The 26,954-nt window shown below is 41.3% G+C and overlaps 1 protein-coding gene across 5 annotated transcripts in view; it reads right to left on the bottom strand.

The window, feature by feature from the left end:
- Positions 1–26,954, bottom strand: part of SAMD12 (sterile alpha motif domain containing 12) — a 172,694-nt gene that overhangs the window by 70,678 nt on the left and 75,062 nt on the right. For 3 of the 5 annotated variants that reach the window (XM_061373441.1, XM_061373438.1, XM_061373437.1), the window contains exons 4-5: positions 19,171–19,311; positions 7,892–7,963 (exon numbers count right to left, since the gene is read on the bottom strand). In XM_061373441.1, coding sequence (XP_061229425.1) covers positions 7,892–7,963; positions 19,171–19,311 — 213 coding nt within the window. Of the gene's footprint in view, positions 1–7,294; positions 7,421–7,891; positions 7,964–19,170; positions 19,312–26,954 lie in introns of those variants that run through there. The other 2 variants (XM_061373439.1, XM_061373440.1) reach the window with 2 other exon arrangements.

The raw sequence follows: 26,954 nt of genomic DNA on the forward strand, positions 1-26,954 counted from the left end.
CCAAAAAGCTGAAGATGCCAAACAATGCTTTTAAAGCTCACAAGATCAGTTTGCATTTGTAACACTTTATTTGTCTGTCTTCCCTCAATTTTAAATGAAAATCCTTCCTCATTTCTAAACAGGCTAAGTTGATTAATAAGAATTGTTCTAAATAGGAACTAGAGGTGCTAAAATACATACAACTGGGCATGGATGAATTTTATTTTCTGTTTGGTACATCTGTCAAGCACCTAAATCTGATGTACTGATAAAACAAGACAGCTTAAGGCAATAAACATGTCAGATCCATCTGTTCTTCAGGGCATTGAGAAGAAAAGGAATTGCTCCCTGCAGTATTCTGCACACTTGAGACCACTCTGGAGAGGTTTCCCTCTGCTGCTGACAGCAATTCAGCTTCACCAGTCTAAGCCAGTGGGTTTCCAACCTTGTTCCCTGTCTCCCACCTGGGCACATCATGTGCTATTGGTTTCTTTGCCCTTCTCTCCACAGTGTGAGAATTGGTGGCTGCAATAGAGATCCAACCAATTTGGAAAGTCTTTGGCAAAATCAGGAAACAAAGCACAGAAAACAAGACTAAAGCCCATACTGAGTCTACCTAGTCCAGATCCTTGCTCCACCAGTGGCTCTCAGCAGCTGCAGGAACCCCGCTTTGCATCTCAGACTTGGTTCACAGCCCTTATGTCCTTCACTTTGTTAAAGATACAGCATTCCTTCTCAGGCTATTCCCCTGCTACATCCAGGAACTTGCACTGTGAATACCCCAGTCAGGGCAGCCCTCACATCCCCAAAATGCAAGTCAGTGGTCTAAGTGACTGAAGGCAGCCCTGAACACACACCACCTGCTCCAGTATTCCCACTGATTTGTGCAGCTCCCCAAAGCACGGCTGCAGCCAACGCTGAACTACAACACTGGCAGCTACCAAAGAGCCACCCACTATACGTCTCCAAACACAGACCACACCAATCGGAGCAGAACAAGCACAGAAACAGTTGACAGGGCGGAGGTGTTCATGACAGAAATCATCTTCCAGCTGTGTTTTAACAAAAACCACATTTGAGCCACCTGCAGCCACATTCAAGGAGTTTGGCAGCCAGTCAGGGGATGTGCTACTTTCTCACAGGAAGGTAGAATTAAAGGTTTTTTTCAGGACATATACAACCCACTGATACTGGGCTGGCTGCAGATCTTTAACTCAAGCAACACCCATTCATTTCTCACTTTTGACTGGCACGAGAAAAGAGGGAAGGAGGTTCCCAGCCCAAATGAACACAGGAGACCCAGACAGCAAGCACAAAGTTCAGCTCCTTTCTGGAGTGAGTAGCACTCAGTTTTGGCTACGTGAAGGCAGGAAATGAGTACGCAAAAGCTCCTTTGTACCATATACTGGTCACGTATCCATATTATCCAAGCCACCTGAAAGACAAACATCCAAGAACAGAGAGCTCACTGGAAAAGATCCTGCTTTGCTCAGTCCTTCCAGATTAGTCCCAGTTTGGAGGCAACTCTAATCTTGTTTCAATGTTTCCATAAATATTTAAAGCCATCAGCTCTGCCCTTCAGCTTATCATGCAGCAGGTAGGTAAACAAACAGCCAGCAATGGGGGTAACAGAACGCATAGGGGCTCAGAAAAAGGGGATGAAGATGAAGGGCAAAGCATAAATCCCCACAATGCATGTGACGGGACCCATGCTGTCGCATTCTGCCGAGCATCAGAGGTGAAGGAGTAAGCATATTGCTCAGTACAGTTCAAAAATGTCGTGCATGTTATCAGTTATTTAACAAGGCTGGCAAAAATTGTGAAGGAACAGAATGAGCAATGGGAGCAGTGGATCTGATCACTGAAACCCAGAAATACCCTTTTGAAAAGCTGGCTTTATTTGCTCCAAATTGGGTTTCAGCAGCCAATTTGAAGCTATCACACCAGCATGCTCTTCTATGTAAGTTAATAAGCACTTACTATTGATAATTTCTGCAGTGGCTGCTTAATTTTTAATCATATCCTTAATTTACTGATTACATTTTTATCCAATTAGAGTGTGTGCATGTGTGTGCATCCGTGTGATGGAGGGAACATGGAAAACCATGTTTAATCTGAAGTACAGTGCCTTGCTTTCTAAATGAGGAGGTATGTGTGTCTCTTGCTTGACATTTTTTCACACAGCCCTCTTATTTTTCTGAGAATGGCATCTCAGGCTGCTGTGTTATGTTGCAACATTCTGCTGCTAGAAATGGGCACCACTGACCTCTCCGTGCAAAGCTGTACATGGACTTTGAATTGAGTGTCATTAAAATAGCCAGGGCTAAGGAGCAGGCAGTTTTGCTGGCACTTTCCTGAAAAGAAATCCCAGCATCCCTTTTCATCTGTAGATCAGACATTTAGGTAACACCGTGGGACACCCTCATCCTCCTCAACCCCATTTCAACCTTTCATGAGATTTCTATAGTCATAAAAACTAGATGCACTGAAGGGCTGGAAGATGGATCATTTATTTTTAAGCACTGACAGTTTTCCATGATGACCACCAATAAAGTTCTCAATTACAGAGGGCGAGTAAGTAAACCGAAGGACAAAGCTTTGAGGAGAGCTGGGTGATGATAGAAGGATAGGGATTAGAACATCTCAGAGCCCTAGAGATGAGCTAATCACATATAAAATAATATTACATTCCTATTACTACCTGACATGCTGGTTAGTGTAATGCCAGTGATTAAAAAAAAATCAAACAAGCAAAGGCAGAAATGCACTCAGCAGAGACATAACCCCCATTTTCAAGAAGGGGAAAATGGATGAGCAGGGAATTACAGACCAGTCAGTCTCATCTCTGTGCCTAGCAAAATCTTGGAGCAGATTCTCCTGGAAGGCATGCTAAGGCACATGAAAAACAACAAGGTGCTTGGTGACAGCCAGCATGGCTTCACTAAGGGGAAATCCTGCCTGACCAATTTGGTGGCCTTCTATGATGGGGCTACGGAACTGATGGACAGGGGTAGAGCAGTTGATGTCATCTACCTGGACTTGTGCAAAGTGTTCAACACTGTCCCACACAACATCCTTGTCTCTAAACTGGAGAGGCATCAATTTGATGAATGGACCACTCGGTGGATAAAGAACTGGCTGGATGGCCGCACACAAAGAGTTGTGGTCAATGGCTCACTGTCTGGCTGGAGACCTGTAACGAGTGGTGTCCCTCAGGGATCGGAGTTGGGACTGGTCTTGTTCAACATCTTTGTCCCTGACATGGACAGTGGGATTGAGTGCGCCCTCAGCAAGTTTGCCGATGACCCCAAGCTGTGTGGTTCGGTTGATATGCTGGAGGGAAGGAATGCCATCCAGAGGGACCTTGACACGCTTGTGAGGTGGGCTGATGCCAACCTCATGGAGTTTAACCATGCCAAGTGCAGGTCCTACACCTGGGTCGGAGCAATCCCAGACACAGCTACAGGCTGGGCAGAGAAGAGATTCAGAGCAGCCCTATGGAGAAGGACTTGGGGGTGCTGGTCGATGAGAAAATGAACATGAGCCAGCTGCAGTGTGTGCTCACAGCCCAGAAAGCCAACCGTATCCTGGGCTGCATCAAAAGGAGCGTGACCAGCAGGTCGAAGGAGGTGATCCTGCTCTTCTACTCTGCTCTTGTGGGACCTCACTTGGAGTATTGTGTGTAGTTCTGGTGTCCTCAACATAAAAAGGACATGGAACTGTTGGAACAAGTCCAGAGGAGGGCCATGAGGATGATCAGGGGACTGGAGCACCTCCTGTATGAAGACAGGCTGAGAAAACTGGGGCTGTTCAGCCTGGAGAAGAGAAGGCTGCGTGGAGACCTCACAGCAGCCTTCCAGTATCTGAAGGGGGCCTATAGGAATTCTGGGGAGGGACTCTTCATTCGGGACTGTAGTGACAGGACAAGGGGTAATGGGTTAAAACTTGAACAGGAGAAGTTTAGATTGGATATAAGGAAGAAGTTCTTTACTGTAAGGGTGGTGAGGCACTGAATCGGTTGCCCAGGGGGGTTGTGAGCCCTCCATACCTTGCAGCGTTCAAGGCCAGGTTGGACAGAGCCTTGAGTGACATGGTTTAGTGTGAGGTATCCCTGCCCATGGCAGGGGGGTTGGAACTAGATGATCTTAAGGTCCTTTCCATCCCTAACTATTCTATGATGTAGCTGATATGGATCCTTTCAGCAGCAAAGCTCTCCTGAACTTTGAGTTCATGGCTCACACCTGGATACTCACATCCCACTGCAGCTGTATCCCTGCATCATAGAATCATAGAATCATAGAATAGTTAGGGTTGGAAAGGACCTTAAGATCATCAAGTTCCAACCCCCCTGCCATGGGCAGGGACACATCACATTAAACCATGTCACCCAAGGCTCTGTGCAACCTGGCCTTGAACGCCGCCAGGCATGGAGCATTCACAACTCCCCTGGGCAGCCCATTCCAGTGCCTCACCACCCTAACAGTAAAGAACTTCTTCCTTATATCTAATCTAAACTTACCCTGTTTAAGTTTGAACCCATTACCCCTTGTCCTATCACTACAGTCCCTAATGAAGAGTCCCTCCCCAGCATCCCTACAGCCCTCCTTCAGATACTGGAAGGCTGCTATGAGGTCTTGAGATTTATGCTGAAAACCCCCACCTGGCATCTACTTTGTGAGCCCTCAGTGAGAAAAAAAGATGCAATTCTATTCTTCTGCAAATATAACACCTCCAATTTCACTTCTTTTTCTCTAGAGCACAAGAAAGGCAAAGATAGGAAATCGATATGTTCATAGAAAAAATAAACATCTAAAAGTCCCTGTGATAGGAAGAAACTAAAGAACTATGCCTATAGGTGTCTTAACAGTGGCAGAACAGGTTGGATTGATGTGCTGAGGTAAAAGACTAACAAATAGAGAGGAATAAACTGCTTTTAGAGTAATTATCACAGGTTGCAGTGCTGTTTTCCAGAATCCCCGTGTATTCTAGCCAAAGCGTGGGGCAGTTACATGTACCCTCACACAGGAGCTGTTCCTAAAAACACCCTCCCTGGGGAGTGCTGCTGCTGAGCACACCCAGCCCTGCACTCCAGGAACTGGAATCCTGTGTCTAAAACAAAATCCGTCTGCATCAGCCAGGCAGCTTGAAAAGGCAGCTTCAGCTCTTGTTCTCTTCTTTGCCCCAGGAGCAGGAACTCGCAGCAAGGAAGGAGGAGACTGTAATAGAAAGGAGACAGGAAGGTCTCCAGTAGGCTCTGAGTCCTAAAGATAGCAATGAATCTAGCACGAAGGGAAGGAGGAAACCACCCTCCCACATAAGAGGAAACCCCAAAATAAAACCTTTTGGCAGATGGTAAAAGGCTTTAGTATTCAATAAAATGAACGCGATGCACGAGAATGCAACAGAGCTTTAAGGGAGTCACAGAAAGCCCAAACAAAAGACATGAAGAAGCTTTTCTTTTCAGTTGCTCTTCTGTGTGATTATTTCAGATCATTTTTTTTGATAGGTTTGACCAGATTTTCTATTTGATTGAAATTATGCAGTCCTGGGTTTTCAAGAGACTTACACCTTCATTGCCTGTACTAATGAATTATATGAAAGGGAATAATTTTTCATCAAGTTTTTTGAATTATAAAGCAAAAGTTCAGTTCCCAATGAGCATTTCATCTGGGACTCTCAGCATGGCCCTGGCCTTCCTGTGTTAGCCTGGACTCAGCTCACAGAGGCAACAAAAGCTACAATCAGAAAATAATAACAACAACAACAACAATAATGGTTTAATATTTGTATCAGGCTCAACCACATCCAGATGAAAGGAAGAACGCAGAGGACTAGGATCTGTCTAAGTGCAGTTACTCAAGCACTCCTGTCTGAGAAAAACTGCTAAAGCACAGGTAACTTGTAACCGTATCCCCCAAGACAATATATAAAATGAGTCCTTGTCTGCTTCAGACTAAAGGACCATTTAAATTACACGTAAGAAAACAACCCCAAAACCCCTTAACTGAAACTTGTAACTCATTAATTTCAGCCTTTTTGGTTGGTGCTTTAATTCTATTGCCATTGAGCAATCAAAAAGATGTTCACAGAAAGTAACAGAATACGAAAGATGATGGTATCAATTGTAGCAAGAAAAGCAATTTAAGAGCATTGCATAACCAAATTTTGCTAACAGGTACAGATAAAGACTATAAAATTAATATACTAAGGCAGTGGAAGACTGGTGTCAAATTAAAATGGGTAACATAACTTGTTATGCATTTCATGCCCAGAAGCAAATGGTAGGAAAAGCTATTGCCTACTTTTCCCTTATTTAATATTAGCTATCCCAAACTAGATGGCAAGTCCTCCATCTGACAGTGGAAAGAACATCCAGATGGCAATGCATTGCTCCTATCATGGGCATCTGTTTCAGAAGGGCACAGACTATCTCTGGAGGTGGTTGTTGTTCTTCATTGATTATGTGAGGTATGCGAGCAATGAGTTCTACCAGACACCTAACTTGTAGCTGGCTAACATAAAATGCAACAAAGACACTTCAAACTGCTCAACCTAAAAGACAGTATACTTGTTTTTATCTTTGATTATGCCATTTTAGTAGAGAGCATGAATAAACAATAATGAAAGATAAAAGCAATTTTTTTTGCTTTAATTTTCAACAGTGATTATGAAATTAGGATTGCAAATACCACAGGCAGTGCATATCATCAAAAGAGATTTTGAGACCAAATGAAATATAGGCTTTCTACAGTGAAGAAAAAAGTTCTAACAAGAATAAAATATCAAAATTGTATTTTTGATACAATAAAATTGGCCAGGGATCATATTTTCAATTTTAGAAAGACCCATGTTGGGTGAAAGAACTGAACACTTATGTTTCTGTATTTGTGGTTTTAATTAAGTTACTAAAAAGGTTTATGGATTTGATCCAAAGGTCAGCAAAGTCATTGGTACCCTTCATTGATTTGAATGGGCTTTATAGTCTCATGCAGTAGAGGAAAAATGGGGTTGATCCTGTTCTCATTTTAACTAGTTTTACGTTTCACTGAAATCAATGGAGCGTTACTCCTTCAGTTGCCCTCACAGAACCAAGAGCAAAGTTGAGGTCTCAGATCTTCAAAGGGAGATAACTGGGATAAAAGCAACATGTAGCTGGTGGTAGACATAAATCTACATTCTTCGTAGTAGAGTAGCTACTCTTGCTCTTCTCTCACTGTGCTAGAATTGATACAGAATGTGTGCATGAAGAGAATGGATTGTTTTAAGTCAGCTAAAGACTTTCCCAAAGACTATAGGCAAATTAATTGTAAGCAGCAGAAACTTAAAGATGTTTCTAGTTTAGCACTAGTTTAGGTGCTCCAAATTCCTAGAAACATCCTTGATAAAAGGGTTCCTCTCTTCTCGTTCCAGGTTTACATTCCTTACCTAGATAACCTGGGTTCTGATCATCCAAATCAGTGAAAACACTGAAGGAATCAGTTAAAACATATATGCTCATACCAGAATTATCATGTGACCAGCTAAGCCATGTAGAAGTACAGTAAAATTCCCATAGTGACATTCCCATTACCAGAGTGAACCAAAGAAATTCCAAGAACAGCAGTAACGGTATAATAAAGGAAAACATAAGTTGCTCAAAAAGCAATGGTCACACATTCTAATGCTTATCACAACAACTGATATATAAGAAGGGAGAAAGAAAATTTATCAACAAACAATTCTAGCAAGCAAATATCAGTAAATAATAATTCTCTCAGAGCTTATTAGGATTAGAAGAAAATAAACCATGGTTTTCATGATGATAGCTGAAAAAACCTATATACCTAAAGGAAACATTTCTAGAAAAAGACAAAAAAAGCTCATAGATGTCTCATTTTATGAAGATACACCCCAGCAAAAAGACATTCATTACCTTGATGGGCTGTAAGGGCTGGCTGCTTTTCTATGACCCTCAAAAAACCATGCTCCAGGTTTAAGTAGAGATCTACAAAAGTCAACAATATCAGTGGTTAGTGTCACAGTCAACAGCTGTAACAGAATGGATGCCAGCTGCACTGCTGGACACATTAAAGCAATTCTTGAGTCTAGAGAAAGATCCATTCAGAAACTAGGCATGTGACAACTGATTTGTCAGTGGAGCTTCAGAGGTAGGACCATCCCTCCCTCCCTCTTTTCTCTCCCTTCCATTTGAAATACAGTTTATTCGCTTCAAAGTCTTTAAAATTTGGACAAAGAATTATGACACCATGGGAGTGTACCCAAATATGAAATTTTCAAAGGTATTTCTGCATCCTTATTTACATGACACTTTTAAAAGCCAGTCCATTGTCTAAGATGATGCTGATTGCTCCTTCCAGCATCCAAGTTTCTTTAAATACAGCTGGACCATCTTGGCACCTTATGACAGAAAAGCACAAGGAATGGCTGAAAAATGTTCCACATAGTTACACTCTGGAACAAGCTAAAGAAATTCCTCACCAGACCACTGCAGTCTAGCAAGTCCTCTAAACACTCAGGCTTAAGGAAAATCAACAAAAGAAAACGAGAGCAGGAAATATTAATCTCGTGGCCCAACTTTAACAACAATCCTCAGTTACCCAGGAGTTCTTAAAGGAATGGAAGACCAAAAGAAATACAGTAAGAAAGACATCTTTCCTCTGTACTTCTCAAGACAACTGGAATGACCTAACATTTTAAAGAAAGAAGGAAATGTGATTACCATTCCTTCTCCATCTCTACCTCTGACATATGCCAAAGAGGAAAGAGAACAAAACAATATGGCTTAGAGAACTTTGGAGAGTAAGTTTTAACCACAGCAGCTTTGCAGTACTGCTGCCTGAACAAAGGCATAATCAGTAAGGACCTCCTCTTTCTGCTGTGCAAGACCTTTGTTTCTTTCAGGTTTTTCTCTCAAAAAAAGAGCTCTTGAAAGACCTACACAACAGTGGTCTCTGAACATAAAAAAACCCCAAGAACTGAACTTTAGAGTCTGCCAGCTCACATCACAGACAATAAGCTCCCCAATTGCTCTCAGTGAAAAATAAACGAATATGGCAAAATTACTTGTTTCAGTGCTGAGGTGTTGGAGTTGCTTCAACTCCATCTCACAGCATCAAATGTCAGCTCATTGGCTTGGTAGCTTGGTATCCCAGATGAACTGACTAGGAAGATCTGAATGCTGTTTCTAGTGGAGAGAACTCAAAACTCTAAAACCATGTCAGTGTATATGCCTTCAGACTGTGATCAAGCTTGAAGAACCTTGACATGCCTTTTTGTTCACATACTGAAGTCTCCACCTTGCCTATCCCTACAGCTCCTGAGGATGACAGCTCCAGCCCTCCTGTATAGTTGAGTGAGTATGCCAAGTCAGAGTTTTATACCAGGATGTCTGGATATAATATGATGTGCACATTCATGAGTCTGGCTCTCTTCTAAGCAGTTATCTTCAGGTGGAAGTCACTGTACAAGCCAAATGTATGTAAACCAACTACTTTTCCAACAATATGGATAAGGTGAACTGAGAATAAACTCTAGAATGTGGATGAAACCTTAGTGTGGTTGAGGAGCTTCAGAACTGTGTGGTACTGCCACGTACACACTGCCTAAACCTCAACTCATTGCTCTGACACTGAGAAAAACAAAGACTGACTCAATGTCCTCACAAGTGATACCTTTGGCAAAACACTGAAGTTCTTACAGAGCTACTCACGGCAGATTTCCTTACTATATCCTTTCTTTGTACAGGTAACAATAAGTCAGGTGACTGGAAGGTATTTTTACTGACAAAACCCTCAAATGTAACACAATGCATAACAATATGTATTTAAATTTCAGGATCACACAATCCAACTGTAGATGAGCTGCAAATAGAAAATACTTCTTTAAAAAGAACACAGCAATTCCCGGCCCCATTTCCATGTTGTAAATTAAAGCTGCTGTACTGATGCCATCATCTGCTGGACTGGGCACTGACATAAAAACACAGAGGTGCTTTATGAGTACTTCCACTGCACAGAAGAAAACCAGGTACTTTTTGAAAACTGTTCAGAATTTTGTTAGAGTTCAGAACTCCTTAATGTCAAGGACCACAAGCTCATTGTTATTACACTTCTATTTATTATTTTATAGGGAATCAATTTCAATTAAAATCCATTCAAATAGTGACTGGAAAAATTCTATATTATTGATCTTGAGGGGGAACCAGCATAGTTAAAATTATTAATCATACTTGAGCATGTCATAAAATAATGGGCTCGTACCCGTGCTTTATGATCATGTCAAATAAAGAGTTTGAAAACGAACACCCTTTCTTTTATGGAAGATGCCAGAGATCTGCATACTGCTTAGTAATAAAGGAACAGTTCATAACACTGCTGGCTGCCTGTGTATAACTAAGTAAATGAAGGTGCTCTATCATATGAAGCATAAAAGCCATTAAAAGTAAACTTTTATTTGAATAGAACCACATTCATTTTTAAAATTACATTACAGAAAAGCTTTTAAAGAATGTGAATAAAGGGAAAAAAAAGAGAAAAAGAGAAGCTTTTAAATAAAACAGCTTCTTTTTACACAACTTAGAAAAGTAACTTCACAAAGGCATAACAAGGTGAGGGTTTTTCTCCAGCCTCCCTTGAATCTTTCCCGTAATTATAAATCTTTATTGCACAGGCCATAAATGCTAGTAACAACAGGAAGAAAAATGCTTTTGAACTATTTGGCAATGTTCACCTTCAGGGATTCAAAACAGCAAAACTTTATTTTACCTTTTCAAAAAGGCTTTAAGTGACTTTCATGTTTGTTAAAAGTGCCAATACAGTGAAACACTTTGCAAATAGAACGCATTCATGCAGGCATCAGCAACACCAGTTTCATAAAATCAGAACCATGAGTGAAGAGGGCAATTCGTCCAGCTTTCAGACCAGCTTTTTCCAGTGTAGACATTTACGTCTACCATAGTGAGTGGGAACTGATATCGCCTAACTTTGGTCATCTACCACGTAGACAAATACATCTGGCAGCCATCCTGAGCTTCTGTAATAATGACTGGAGAGCAACAGGTATAATTCATCTAATGTGTCTGATGTCACTGGTGAAATAGAGGATGTGTAGCTACTACTGCATGCACACTATAGCAGGATGGCTTACAGTCTCTATGGAAGGCAGAAGATACACAACTGAAGGCATGCCAAGTTAGGCTTTGGTGCTTTTGGCACCACTGAGGCTGCCAGTAATTATGTTCTGGTTTGTAAAAAAACTTGTTCTGAAAAACTTGTTTCATAACAATGAGACAGATACTCAATGCATACTAAAAGAATTAGGCAGGGAAGTAATCTTCCTAATGCAGCAATTGTGAATGCTGGGGAGCCCAAGGAGATGGGACCACAGAGAGAGGCCAAGGTTCTGAGCTCTGCCTAAGCAGCATCTGCTACTGCCATGGATGGACACTGAGATAGGGGATACTGGATCTGACCAACAACGGCATTTATTCCTTCCGACATTATCCACTCAGTTTGGCCATAAAGATGTTAGCTGATGAAGTCAGTCAGGTTTTGAGCCAGAAGCCCAGCAGTGAAAATTCCTGTGTACTTTCTAAGGGGTCTGAATTATAGCTGGCGCTTCGATTTCCTCAATTCTTTTATAAAACAACTATCAACTCTAATTTTCTTCTATGTCTGATTTCTGGAAAATCTCATTAGAAATGACAAATATGTTACATTGTAAATGGCATCATCTTACGATACGTAGATTTGATGTATTTAAACTTTGTGTGAAAGACTGTACCTATTCCTGGAATCCCTTTTACCAGCCTCTTCTTTTCAGCTGGGTGAAAATAAGTGATTTCTACTGGCACTGATCACAAACAGCTGTTGTTAAATCACAGCCTCTGCCTGCCCAAACTTTCCTATTTAGTTGAAAGTCTTTCCTGACTGGCTGCAGCACAAACAGCAATAGTTTATTTTATTTTTTTTTTTAAACCTTGAGCAAAATTGTTTTTTCTCTTTCCAATTTACATGAGTGTGGAAATATGTACATATGTGTGTGTGTGTATATATATGTATATGCAATATCTATTTATCAAACGTGTAAGACAGTTTTGGGTAGGCATTAGCTCAGAAGGACTTAACTGTCCAGACTAAATTTTGCTGTAGACTGACTTCTGAGAAATGTGAAAAGCAGTAATGAAGAAAAAAAAATAAAAATAAAAATCAACATTAATAAAATAACAAGAAAGCCAGACAGCTGCAAGCATGTCCTTGCAATCACACAAAGCAGCTAATACTACATTCCCAGTAGACTGAGTTGTAATATTATTTATAGAAACACATAAAAATGCAAGCACATCATAATATTATACAGCTAAAGTCTTGCTGTAGAAGTTCATCAATACAGATTTCATAGTTGCCACATGTTTCCTTATTCACACTCCAAACTAATATACGATACACGTTGAAGGACAATTCTGTGCTAAGCCTATCCAGAATGCATTACAATGTATTGTCCAGTGTACTGGAACTTATTTTACCTGTCAGCTGAATCACTCAGTTATTTGATATGAATATGTATCTGCATCACAGCAATAGCTGAAAGGTAACGAACAGAACCATAGTAATTCAATGGTCTAAAAGGGACCATTGATTGCACCACAAAGTATATTCCTTGAGTTAGAAACCAGCCACATGAAATTCAAGTAACTGGTGCCATGGATGGAATTTGGTATTTATTGTCACTGATGCATGTATTTTAAACATTTTATCTGCACTCAGATACACACTCCCCATACTATACTATGCTTCAGCTAAAACAAATGAAAACTATAGAGAACCCCTCAGTGCACACTTGTAACCTAAAAAAAATTGACTTCAGAATCTTAACAGCGTCTGAAAGACATCTCAGAAACAACTACAGCTTCTGACTCCAGAGCCTGCATCCCTGTAAGAGCTGGAAATGTCCTTGGAATGGAATGCAAGTGGAAAACATACAACAAATACTGCTCTTTTGTAATCTAATGCATGGCAGCAAAGTTTTGCAGTCTTGAAGAACAGTGTTAAGTACAAGTGCTAAGATTGTTACAATGGTACAGGAAAAACGGATATGGAATGGAAAGGAATAAAAGAGATACGGATGTATAGTGAAAATAAAACCATATCAAGAAGAAGGTTAGGATTTATTTACTTATAATCAAGCCATTTAGCATGTTGAGTGCTGGAACACAGTTCTGATGCTATGATAAGGGATAAATTATTGCTTTGGGGTAATTTATGACAGTTTTTCCATGCTGTACTTTGTGTGTAACTCGCAGGGTCTCTCAGACATTTTGAAGTATAACAGGAGCACAGCAAAGGAAATCAGCTGGGAATTAAGTTTGCTTGAGCTCTTCTGAAACATCAAGTGTTGTTTTCTGTACCTTGGATAGATGCCACATATACAGCATATGCAAGAAACATTTGCATAGTAATTCTTGCTATCAGAAGAAAGGCCCTTCCGGACAAGCTGGAAGCTTCAGAGTTAGGGAGAAGAAAAAGGTGAGGTCAAGACAATGAAAACAAAAGCAGGGGTGCCTGGTAAGAGGACAGTCAGCATTTCAAATGCTGCACGCCTCTGAGCACCACCACGGGGACATGGAACTGAGATTCCTCAAGTGTTACACACTTCCCCCAGCAGCTGCCTGGGCAGGCAAACACACTGCCTACCTGGAGCGCTCACACAAGCAACATCTGCTGTTTTTTACAGACAAGAAAAGGAGTATTTCTGGCGGAAGGAACTCATGATTCCTCTGGTGCCAAAACCTTGAGTCCAGAACATACCCAGGAAAGAAAACAGTACATCCTGGAAGTGTAACAGGATGACTGTCTCTCACAAACATCAGTTGTTCTGCCTTCTTTACAGGGATGACAAAGAAATGCGCTGATCTCAAGCAACACTCTGCTCTAGTGAAACCCCACTTGCAGCACTGTGTGCAGTTCTGGTGTCCTCAACATAAAAAGGACATGGATCTGTTGGAACAAGTCCAGAGGAGGGCCACAAGGATGATCAGGGGACTGGAGCACCTCCCATATGAAGATTGGCTGAGAAAGTTGGGGCTGTTCAGCCTGGAGAAGAGAAGGCTGCGTGGAGACCTCATAGCAGCCTTCCAGTATCTGAAGGGGGCCTATAGGGATGCTGGGGAGGGACTCTTCATTAGGGACTGTAGTGATAGGACAAGGGGTAATGGGTTAAAACTTAAACAGGGAAAGTTTAGATTGGATATAAGGAGGAAGTTCTTTCCTGTTAGGGTAGTGAGGCACTGGAATAGGTTGCCCAGGGAGGTTGTGAATGCTCCATTCCTGGCAGTGTTCAAGGCCAGGTTGGACGAGGCCTTGGGTGATATGGTCTAGTGTGAGGTGTCCCTGCCCATGGCAGAGGGGTTGAAAGTAGATGATCTTAAGGTCCTTTCCAACCCTAACTATTCTATGATTCTATGATTCTATACCTCATATAATAATAGCAATAAGAGTTAAGCAGCCTTCCAGTATCTGAAGGGGGCCTATAGGGATGCTGGGGAGGGACTCTTCATTAGGGACTGTAGTGATAGGACAAGGGGTAATGGGTTCAAACTTAAACAGGGTAAGTTCAGATTGGATATACGGAAGAAGTTCTTTACTGTGAGGTTGGTGAAGCAGTGGAATGGGTTGCCCAAAGAAGTGATAAATGCTCCATCCCTGGCAGTGCTCAAGGCCAGGTTGGACGAGCCTTGGGTGACATGGTTTAGTGTGAGGCATCTCTGCCCATGGCAGGGGGGTTGGACCTTGATGATCTTCAGGTCCTTTCCAACCCAAACCATTCTATGATTCTATAACACTTCTTCAAGAGACATGAAAGGACAGTAGGCAGGGGCAGTTCAGGTACCACAGTATCCATAAAACCTACACAGGAAGGGGACAGCAAGCTGCAACTGTCTTCTCTTAACTCCAAATGACCTTCTAGTTCTGTGCTTTGCAATGTCCTATGTTCTCAGATTTTCTCACCACTCAAGTCACTTTTTAGGCAGGTGTATAATCCTCAATCACTCATACTGTGTATTGCAGCAACCACAGGAGGAAAGGCCTTCATATGTGAGAATTCAGAAGATGGGCATGAGTCTAGTATTTCAAGGCTTTGATTGTGGAAAATGACAACGCATCTTCTCACACACAGTGCTGAAAGCTGGAATGGCAGTGCTCAGGTTCCTCCCTCCTTCAGCATTCACAAGGAAGAAGCACATAAGGTGAACAGGAACTAGGAGCATGTTTCTGACAACCGGGGAAGGTTCAGTGCCAAACAGATCAGATTTTGATCGATCCTGCTTTTACTCTAGAATTAAGATGCTAATAATGCTGTAAAAATCCTTATAACACATTTCAGCTAGGGGTCCTATTTTATTCATCACATGGACCTTGAAGGCAATGTTTCTGTTATAAGGTACCTCGAAAACCCAGTGAATGATCCATCTCTAGAATAATACATGGCTTTTACTTCATCTTCCCTCAGAAAGATGAAATGCATCTTTGAAGGCCCTCTAGTTCCATTCCTGGAAGAACACAATGCTAAGGCAGTATAACAGGTTCTGAATGGGACTATCTTGGAAATTGAAGGCAGGAAAAAATTTTGTGGTTATTACTGGGCACATATGTTTTGGGTACATACGTTTTTAGAGCACCAGGGCAGGATGAGCAGAAAACTTACTGAAGAAATAACTTCAGCAGGTATCAACAGCTGTGATGGCTTTCAATGAAACATAAAACCTTATTCTAGCACATTTTGCTGGCAGGAGAGATTTTTTTTGAAGAAGATTTGGCACATTCTGTGGCCTGGCAGCATATTCAGGTAGCACTTTGCCCTCTATGAAACTCACACAGGAGCTTAGGATGCGGCCAACATCACTTTAAATGCAGGTATCATTTAATCCAAATATGCTTCTTAAACTCAGCCCTATTAGCAGGTTGCTGTCTATGGATACTTTGATCAGAATCACACATAGCGCTGTTCTACCACTTTGAGGACAGTCCCTTCTATGCCAGCCAAAAGTAGGACTCAGAATGAAAAATCTCAAAGTAACTTCTTCCTTCTCTGTGTAGTTACGTAAGGCTTTTTTGCAATGATCTTTCAACTCAGGCTTACAGTGATAACAGTACAATAATGGTGTTTCCAACAGCGTGTAGCTCTCCCCAAGAGACATTCGAAGATATTTCGTCAAATTAGTGCCTCAACATCTCTAAGTCTGGGGAAAAAGCACAGATCAGAAGCTCGGCCTGTGCCCTTCTATCCTAGCGGAGGATGGAATAGCGTTTCTGCTGATAATAGCCTCAATCAGGCAGTTCTTACTCCAAACAAAAGTCTTCCTCAAACTCAAGACAAGCCTTCTATTACACAATCACATACTATTCTGGCTTTAAGATCCCCGGAACAGACTGGATGGTGCGTCCTGAATGAAGAATGAAACAGTTTTAAGTCATTTTCTGAAACAGGAGAAAAGAACGCCAGTTATCTCCTGAGTTTTGAAAATGAGGTTAAATTTCTCTGCAGACAACAGAATACAAACCCACCTAAAATATCTGGTAAGTATTACATAATGCTCTTTTAAAACTTTCCCTGTTTGCTCCAGCTTCAACTGGGGTATGAGCTCAAGTCAGTGGAAGTCTTTTCACCAGCATCAATGGGCTCTGAATTAGGACCTCATTGCTTGTGTGCTAAATTAACTCAGAAAGGGGTTTTAGCAGCTTCTTTCACTTAAAGATCTCCTGAGTTGTGCACTAAGAGACAGAGGGCTTTTTTCCCCTCTTTCTGGAGGACAGTAAAGCAGTGTAGCAATAGCTACAGTGTGACCTGCATTTTGCAAGTGGAATTTCCAGAAGGCAGAAACTGCTGCCATGCAAATACGCTACTTTTCAGAGAAAAAAATGTTCTCCAAATGTTTTTCAAAACAGAAAAGCACCCACAGAAAGCTATTCCAGTAGCAATCTGGATTAGGAATGTATAAACCATAGTAAGAATATGAGTAGACACAGTTTAAAAAAACTGGGCAAGGGGACAGAACCTGTTTTGGAGAACAACTGACATGCACACAGCTTTGCAGACTGCATTGTAATTGAGAAACTATCTTAGCCTTAGTGCTTGCAAACAAGCACTTCCAACAGACGCACGCTCTGACTTGGTGTAAATGAAGCGATAAGGAATAGGAATACTGCTGTCATCCTATCACTCCTTGTCTCCCCACTCCAGCATCATATGATTAACACAGCTCTGATGCACAGGGGAACGTTTTATGGACTGCTGTGCTGCCCCGTAACTTCAGCTGTATGTAAGTAGCCTGGAGTAGAGCTGAAGTGCAGTGCAATGGCCAACACCACTGTGAGGGAAGACAGCAGGAGCTGCAGACCACCAGCTTTTTTATGAGCTTGCCCTGCTTTCATAATGCTTTCATACGATGGCATGCCTTTATATGATCAGACTAAATAACATTGTTCTCTCCACATGGCAGAGAGAGACTGCATTCAACACACACCCATACATTTATCACTAGCCTGTCCTTCATAGTTCAGCATGTGTTCATTCATCCTCTTACCAAAGTCCAAAACTGTATCCTCAACTGCTCAGGCAAGGAACAGATCTCAAAGGATGCTGCCCTGAGTTCCTGAAATGGCAGTCACCACTCTCTGAACGTGACTCATACGCCAGCTGATGTGTCCAGAGGGGAACACAGGGAAACAATAAAGGAGAAGCCTGGAAACACATAGTTCTCAATGCCAAATATAGGTTTATGGAGAAATCTATCTGGACTGCAGCCATCAACTGACCCAAATTTGTAGCTAGTACGTCCTCATTGTCCCCTATCAATAAAATCCCAGCTTCATTAAGCAGGCCTGAAACTGATGGTTGGTGACCAGAGCTCTTCAGTTTGGCAAACTCTCAAGTAATGCTTTAGATGAAGGGGAAGAGAGAACCCAGCCAATACTGAAGAAAAGGACGCAGTAATAATGGATGAAAAGATGAATAGCTGAAGGAAAAAGGAACATTTTTAAACATCTGAGAAAGATACTGATGCTCCAGCACGTGCCCTGCCTTTGACATGACATGAGATGAAGTAAACTCGTAGTCACAGATCACAGCAAAATGAAGGAGACCAAAAGCTCCTCATCACAATTCACAAGACACCAAGCCTGAAGGAACAATTCAGTTGAAACATCAGCTCTTTGAGATAAAATGCAGCTTACTCAACTAATCAGAGACTTTTTCCCCAAACACATTGAGCAAGGCTTAATCAGGAACAGTGTCATGTGTGAAGGACATTTTGTTAAAAATACAGAGCATGTACTGAAGAACACTGTTTTTCATATTATGTGACATATAATGGTCACTAAACCAAAACACCACAGAAGTATCAGGTTTATGCTATTGCACTGGACTACTCAACAATTCAACAGTGAGAAATTATTGCAGATAAATAGTAGAGTGTCTCTACATGTTCTCTACAGATATAGAGTAGTGTGTCTCTACATGTTCTCTACACTGTACCAGAATAATTGCTTTTCTTTCAAGTTACTACAGCTGCTGAAAGCCTTAACAGAGAGCTAATAACACGAGTCATCATAAACCATCTTACCCTCATTTGGAAAATATGTTCAAGCTTTTTTGTTACTCCTTCTTCCCTGTCTAATCAAAATCTCCATATTGAGCCCAGTTTTGAGTTTTCTTAGCAGCATAAATCAGAAGCAACCCTATTCAAGTCAATAAAATTACTCCAACATGCAAAAAAAGCAGTGTCTAACAGGTAATTTTCTACTGACAGCTCTTACCATAATACAGGTTACAGAGATTACTCTTTTATCTAGCACTGAAAGTAAGCAATTAATGCAAAATGTCTGTAAAGCCAGTATGTTCATTACTTGTGTCCTTTATATGTAATTATTTTCATATTAGTAAGCAGACAGTTAAATAAGACTACCATCAGGCTGTAGATGGAGCCTATTCATCATGCAAAACAGGCAGCTGAACATCTCTATTTATTTATGCATTATTTTACCTTTTGTTGACACCTTGGAAAGCATGTGGAATCTATGAGACATTTTCACGCATCATTTCTTGCGGGAGAAAATCAAGTCACTTTTTATGCCCTCAGGCAGACTTCTCCTGCCTGACCTCAATAACTGTCCATATCAACACTATTTTTCATACCTTGTGTAAGCAGCTGGAGGTTTCGGACTTCTTCTCTCACCTTCAGCTGAAGGACTTGCTGCAGAATGTGCTGTCGCAGGCTTTCCTGGGCAATGCCCATTCGTTCAAGCTTTTTGTCAGTAAGCCTCAGCAAAGCACGGCCTGGATGCAAAAGGCAAAAAGAAAAATCACCCAAGGATTTCCACTAATGCAATATTCTTACTCTGACAGGATAATCTGCAATAGAAAAAAATCTCAGCCCCGAAATACCTCAGTCTGAGAGGTTATTGCTTCATCAGTTTCATAGTAGCTCCTTACTGCCAGAGATCTGTGTTCAACTCCTTCCTTTTCTTTTGATTTTCTGTATTGTTTTGGTGCTTTGTGAGGCATTAAGGCATGTAAAATAGGTATCTTGTGCCATTTCTGATTGCTGTTCTTCAGTGCCAGTTGGTCTCCCACAGGCAGGATATCCCTATAAGTCTGCAATTGGTCCAGATGCCTAAGTAGACCATCACCTATTTTCAAGCATCTACATTACTGTCAGGAAACCACCAGTGAAAGTGAATTTTACCAATTTAATCAATTTATGGCATACTGAGGATGAATATCATTGCAATTCATAGTGTAACAAAATAACTTTTCAGAAGGGCCCTGTACTTCGTGTCCAGCCTTCCAAATCCCTCTCAGCAGCAACCCATCACAGCAAAGCAGGAAAAAAAGGCAGAGATTTCCCTTCACACTACTAGTTATGTCTAAATCATTCCTGAAAAGGATGTTTGTCCAACTATAAAAAGACATTTGCCCAACTAATAAGTCTGTGGTCTTTGCAGGCAATTATTCTCAGTTCATGACATATCTTTACCTTTAGGACAACGTTGAACCATGAACCCATGCAGATTGTGGATGTTAAAAACAATCTAACTACCCACACTCCCCAGATGCTGCTGGTAGAACTCTAACTCCATCTTTTGGGCATCACCATGCTGTAAGTTAACCGCGCAGTGGCTCAGACAACAATAAAGTATTCAGACCAAGCAGAGAACCAAGACGTCAGGAAGAGCTTTTCCTTAGGAACAAAACCAAAACTTACTTTAGTCTTCATCACTGCTGTGAGCTAGCACAGGGAGTAGTGCCCTGCAGCTCCCTACTAACCCTTGGTTCCCAGTACGTATATTTGATATCCAAAGGTGCCCTTGCGAATACCAGCATATGACACTGGAGCTACATGGACACTACCTTGCAAAATGGCATGTGGTTTGGTTTGCTTTTTAAACAGACTCAAATTTTTACCTTTCTAGTTCTGCTTGTGTTTTCTAATTACTAAAAATACCATCTTTGATTTCTCAGGCTTTATTCTGAAAGCAGAGGAAGATAGTGAAGAGCAAGTTACACTCTGCAACACAGCAGCCTCTGTGCCACTATTACTGTGGCTTTTGGATGAATGCTAAAATTTAGCTCATCATAAAGTGTTACTCAAGACAGCAAGATAAGGCCCTTATTCAATCTCTTTCCTTACACAACAGCAATGAGTACAGAATTTTTATTATTATTTTAATTAAAAAAATCAAGAAAAATGCCAAGAATTTAAAGGGGCACAATATATAGTGGTATCTTGATACAATGCAATGCAAAATGATGGGATATTACTATAATAAAGCAAGAGGCTATTGATCAGATAAAAAATGACAGGGTTCAAACATTTTCTGCCCTTCCATGTCTCTCAAACACTACACACTATGGCGGATGACCTTTTGATTAGAAAAACTTGCTTTGAAATCATAAACAAGAAGAATTCTATGGGTTAATGCAACAACAAACTACAAAAATTAATCTCTTGCAGTTCAATGCCAGCTGTCCAATTCCCTTGGTGATACAGATAGTAATAATGACTTCAATTTTTATATCATCTTATCGCACTGAAACATCTTAAAGCAATTTATAAAGGATGTACAGCAGTCCAAGAGTATGGTCTGTAATGTCAATCTAGCAACTGAAAGCAAACAAAAATAAACAAGTCATCAGTTTAAAGAGTGCCAACATGCAGGTCATCTTAGGGCAGGGAGTCAGCAGCAGTAATATGAAAAGACAGAGGCCATGCCCCAGTGCCCTCCACCTCTTTTTGGCCATGGATACAGTCACTACTCTTTACTTCCTCTGGGCAACTCTTTATTCCATATTCAGACTGGTTTTCTATCCCAGTCACTGCCTTTGGAAGTTGAGTATGCACAGAACAGAGACGTCTCTTTTCAACTCCTGAATGCCAGTTCCTCTGTGGCTTGGGCTCAAAGCACCATGCCATTGGAAAAAAATGTCTCTGACTCATACTATCTGCAGCAACTTGCCCAAGTTGCCTTAAATTAACTCTTTCTTGCACCAAGTCCAATGTAATGTGTTGAAGCAGTGATGAGGCGAGAAGACAAACATCCAACTGTGGCATTCCAAGAATGCAGTAAGTGACCTGCACTAAGAAAATTCAATCCTCCCCATACTTTCTTCTTTCAACACTCAGAACAACAACTTCCAAGTCAGAATTGGTAAAATTTTTTACTCTGGTATTAAGTCATGCCTTTGAAAAGATACTGCTAATTCCTGGATCAGTCTCCAAAGCCAATTAGGTACTAAGGCCAAGGCCCCGACAATCAGCTTTTGATTTCAGATGCTTCACTGTCTTGCTTCCTGTACTCTGCATATTGGAAAGAGTTATCATTTGGTGCTAAGATCTCTGTAAGGGTTATTGAACATTGAAACAGGTTGTCCAGAGAGGTTGTAGAGTCTCTGCCTTTGCAAGCACTCAAAACCTGACTAACAAAGTCCTGAGACACCAGCTGTAGTTGCCCCTGCTTTGAGTAGGGGTTGGACTAAATATTGCCAGAGATGCCTTCTAATATCAGCTGTTCTGTGATTCTATGAAACAATCTGCAAGAAGGATCTCAATAAGATCTGTTTTCTTCATAAAAGAGAAGATTAACAAAGGGCATTAATAAGCATACGCAAAAGATGGTCATTTCGACAAGCATCGCTGTTAGACAGCTATACAGTAAAAAACGGCAGAAGACTTAATTCTCAGAGAGAGCTGGATAGAATCTATTATCAAGAGCAGAACATGTAACAAATGCAACATTTCTGAGGAGCATACACTGATCTTTGCTAGGACACAAGTAAAGGAACTTTACCTACATCTTAGGAAAATTATCCAACACTACAGAACTGGCCTCACCTCTTAGATGTAGCAGCTACATGCATAAAAGAGACCAGCAGATTTTATTTCTGTTGACAAGAGGAACTGTAAAGATCACAGTCACAAGCACCTAGGCCTTGGCTTTAGCTAACTGCAAGGCTAGAAACCAAATGCTTCAGAAAGCCCAAACTCCCTCATTATCTGCATGCATCTTGTAGCACCTAAACCCCAGCCCTCTCATATTCAGGACAAATAAGCCATGGAATGTTCTGAGATACCTCAAGGGCAGACACAGAATATCAAATACTTTCCCGCTTAATAACGGATTGATGACCTAATTTTTTCTAATATGCCTTAGCTGCTGCAGTTCTCATTTGATCAAGCTGGGATGAGACGAAAATTTGAACGGAGGGAGAAACACTGCATGCCACAGAACATTAATATGAATATAAGCATTGGTCTGATGAGGCTGGCATTGGCCCTAGAGCAAGGAATGTGGCACAGTCTGTTGTACCTAATCAGAAATCCTCATACCTCTCTGCACGGGTATAATCTACTGCTCTTCAACTAAAGCCTGTGAAGCTGCACCAACTGCCAGTTCACAGAAATATGACACCTCATGAGAAGCCTTGAAAGTACATTTGTAATGAAGGTGAATGAATAGATAAGAAAGGACTTACTAAAAGGGTATGAAGAACTCAAGAAATACAAGGAAATGAGATCAGGTATTTAGTAAAGAGTCTGGTTTCATGCAAAACCCCGAAGAAAACTATGACTAATTTAAAGCTGATGAAAATGATAAACCACTAGTGGGAACAAATAATGTGTGTGAAACATGGCCAAGAAAGTTCTCCTGAGTACAATATGATAGGTACACCTCATTATCAATACAAGATATCCAGTTTACTTACCATAGGGCACAAAATTGAGGAAAGAAATAAAGAAAAAGGTGGAGAACACAAGGACATTAGAAAATGCCCTAATGCCAGACCAACACCTCAGAGTACTCAGAGTGCCAGTGGGAGATACACTTTGGGAGAGCTATTGGGAAGGCTACTTCCTGAAGTCCTCCCCTTTGTACCATGTTAGTATCCAGAACTGTTATACAAGAGTTATTAGAGAGCATGGCATTTTTAGCACCTACTTATTGTCCTAATGTCCAGAAATTTGTCTTTTTGATCTTCCTGATACTGTCTGCCTCTGCAGCCTCCTGAGGCAGCAAATTCCAGCAGCTCACTGCCCATTTTTGTCCAGTTTATATTGATTTCTTACTAATTGCTTCAAGTGTTCTCTAGTTCTTGCGCTGCAGTATTTGGTTAACAGTTCAACACTCATCTGTTGCTTCTGTGATTTGTAAACTTAAGTCATGTGCCTTTGGATCATGCTTCTGGATACAGCCAACTGATAAACCTAGAAAAATGAGAACATGGGATTCACTAACCCCTCAAATTATGCAAGAAGAAAACTTTTTCAAGTTCATACTTAAATACTGTAAACACCATTTTAAATTGTTGGCACAATGGGATATTCTTACCTAATTGATAATAATGTGCTTTTCTAGTTTTGCAGTAGAACAGTTTCAAACATACTGCTTTTGTATTTACCTCTTTAGTTCCACAAACATACTCGTAATTATAGTTCACTCGGGTTTTCTGCTTGAAATAGTCTGAACACAGCTTTCCTCTTGCTTATATAGGCTGACTGTTGGTTTCTCTTCACTTCAGCGGTTAAAAACAAGCCTTCTAGGACTTACCAAATAAGAAATTTCCATGACAGACAGACATTAATACAATTTCTAAGGTGCTGGTGAGACACAAGTAAAAAATTCTTATTCTCAGGAAAGAAGAATTCGAACAAGAACAGGCAGAGAGAGAGGCTGTGACTTTGTAGTGAGGAATGGTGAAATTATGAGAAGAGGTGTGGAAAAGAATAGTCACCTATGAAATGAAAATGGCCTCTTAGTGACAGCAGAGGGAGATGAACAACTGGCAGAAAGAGTAACTATTAAAATAAGCTACTAAGTTGAGAAGAGATGAACATCAGGCAAAACGAACTATTAAACCTCGGAACTAAGTAAAGAAGAAAATACAGTCCTAGATTTTCTGCTTTCTACATGAGAATTTAAGAGCACATCTCTCCCTCTCATAACAGTCTCATCACTAGTCAACTGGACATATCAGCCACTTTGCCATCAATGCCTTGTGGCAAATCTAGAGCTTTTCTTGCAAAAGCAGTTAGAGCTGGCTCATCTTATTAATCATTTTAGCTCTAAGACTGGTGCAGACTCCTGGCAAACTGCAGCTTGCATTACCACCCTCCTTGCCCCACTTCAGCTACCTAATATCTCACTAAACAGGGAAGATCACTTGCTTCAAATGTAAATACGGATTCATTCTTCATCAGACTTGCCATCTTTACTGACACTTTACTGACCTACTAGCATAATGGCAGCTGCCAGCCTAGATGCAGAATTAGCTTCCAGAATGGTTATTGGTAGCTGTCTGGTACTTCTGACACTATGAACAACTCTGAACTGGGCACCAGCTTAGACAGATAGGAGACACAAAGGATACTGGTATGGAAACAAAGCAGAAGGAACAATAGTTTCTAATGATAGGGACCAGGAGGAGCAAAGATGACTAACCTCGATGGATATCAGAGATCTCCACCTGAGGAAGTTCTCCAGCAGCAGAGCCAGCATTCTTGTGCATTCTCATCCTGTTAACAAATGCAGCAAACCTCCATGGAGCTATAGGAATGACTTTCTGGTAAGTCACAGGAATGGGAGAGGCCTGTGACTCCAGTATGGCTCCAGTGGAAGTGGAGGAAAGCACAGGAAGGCATTTGCTCACGTATCAAATTAGCTCTGGACAGGCTTTTATTTGTTAACGTAGTCAAAGAAGAGTAAAATGTTTTTTTGCCTTTCCCCCGTTCATTATTCGATGGATCTGGATGAGGCCAGCTCTACCGTAATGTTTCTGAAAGAAAACACTGTCAGACTGGTCAACTAATGTCTGCTCACACTCAAAAAAGCAGCTATGTAAACAAAGGTGCTATCTGAATATTATCTGCAGCCTTTGTCTTCACATCATGTCTGTTTATAGTTCTGACAAGAGGAAGCGATGACTATTGTTACTGCTGCCAATAAATGTACAATTGAAACTAGTTTATTTCCATAAACCCGCTCTCAGGTCACAGTTCTCTTGCACCTTTCTGCCCTTCCTCCCCATTTCTGAACCACAAGCATGAACAGGATACGAAAGAAAAAGTAACTCAACACAATCTTTGATTTAGCTGCATTTTCAAATACAAAATTAGCAGCAACCAAGACATGACTTCGTTTCTAAGTCTGTCAAATTTATTAAGTGGTCAGTAAGATATCTGTGAAGCTATTTAACCCAGATTACTTAGTTTGGCATAATTTCCTCTCACTTTAGTGCTGCCCTACCCAATTCCCCTCATATTCCATCAAAAGATGCTGTTTCTATTCTCTTATTTTGACAGAGTCCTTTGGGCTATACATGTCCTGCTTGACAATGGTCTCCAAAAATACACCAAGGTAGATGTCTTTCTGGCACTCAGTTTTTCCCAGCCTCTTCCCAAGGAGCTCTCCCAGCTAGTTACCCCCAGCTGCTTCTCCTGAGCCACCACCACCTTTGGGGCTCCTATATACTGCAACACAGGCTCAAGCACATCCATATGCTCAGTCACAACAATGTTGGATTTGTGCTATTGAAAGAAAACAACAAACCCACAGTAATGGTGCAGTAATGCTGAAGTCATGGAAAAATACTGTAAGACAGTGAGCATGGATCTTGCATATTCATTTTAGGGACTGCATTCTAAAAGTACCCTAACTCTCTCCATGGAAGATTCTTCCAGCCAAGCAGCTCAAAACAGTCAAGGTATTTTGAAAAGTCATCCTAAAGACATCTCCAAAAGTGAGTCTCCTGACTGCCAACTGTTCCCATAAATAAAGCAAGCAATTCCTGCTTCCTGAACTCATCCACACATTTTCAAGAAAGTACTTAATTGTATATTTTGATTGAGTGGGAGCACCCCACATCTTTATATCGTAGAATTAAAGAATCATTTAGGTTGGAAAAGATGTTTAAGACCATGAAGTCCAACCGTTAACCCAGCACTGCCAAGACCACCACTAAACCATGTCTCTTAAGTGACACATCTACACATCTTTTAAATACCTCCAGGGATGGTGACTCCACCACTTCCCTGGGCAGCCTGTTCCAATGCTTGACAGCCCTTTCAGGGAAGAATTTTTTCCTACTATCACATGTAAACCTCCCCCGGTGCAGCTTGAGGCTATTTCCTTTTGTCCTACTGTTTGTTACCTGGGAGAAGAGACGGACCCCCACCTCTTTCCATCCTCCTTTCAGGCAGTTGTAGGGAGCAATAAAGTCCCCGCAGAGCCTTCTCTTCTCCAGACTAAACCCCCTTCAGGTCCCTCAGCCATTCCTCATCACACTTGTGCTCCAGACCCTTCACCAGCTCCACTGCCCTTCTCTGGTCCTGCTCCAGCACCTCAATGTCTCTCCTGTAGCAAGAGGCCCAGAACTGAACACAGGACTCGAGGTGCTGCCTCACCAGTGCCCAGTACAGGGGGACG

Source organism: Neopsephotus bourkii, unplaced genomic scaffold (assembly GCF_033783945.1).
Source record: "Neopsephotus bourkii isolate Nb327-2 ecotype Australia unplaced genomic scaffold, CSIRO-AGI_Nbou_v1 NB_1630, whole genome shotgun sequence".
Lineage (NCBI taxonomy): Eukaryota > Metazoa > Chordata > Aves > Psittaciformes > Psittacidae > Neopsephotus > Neopsephotus bourkii.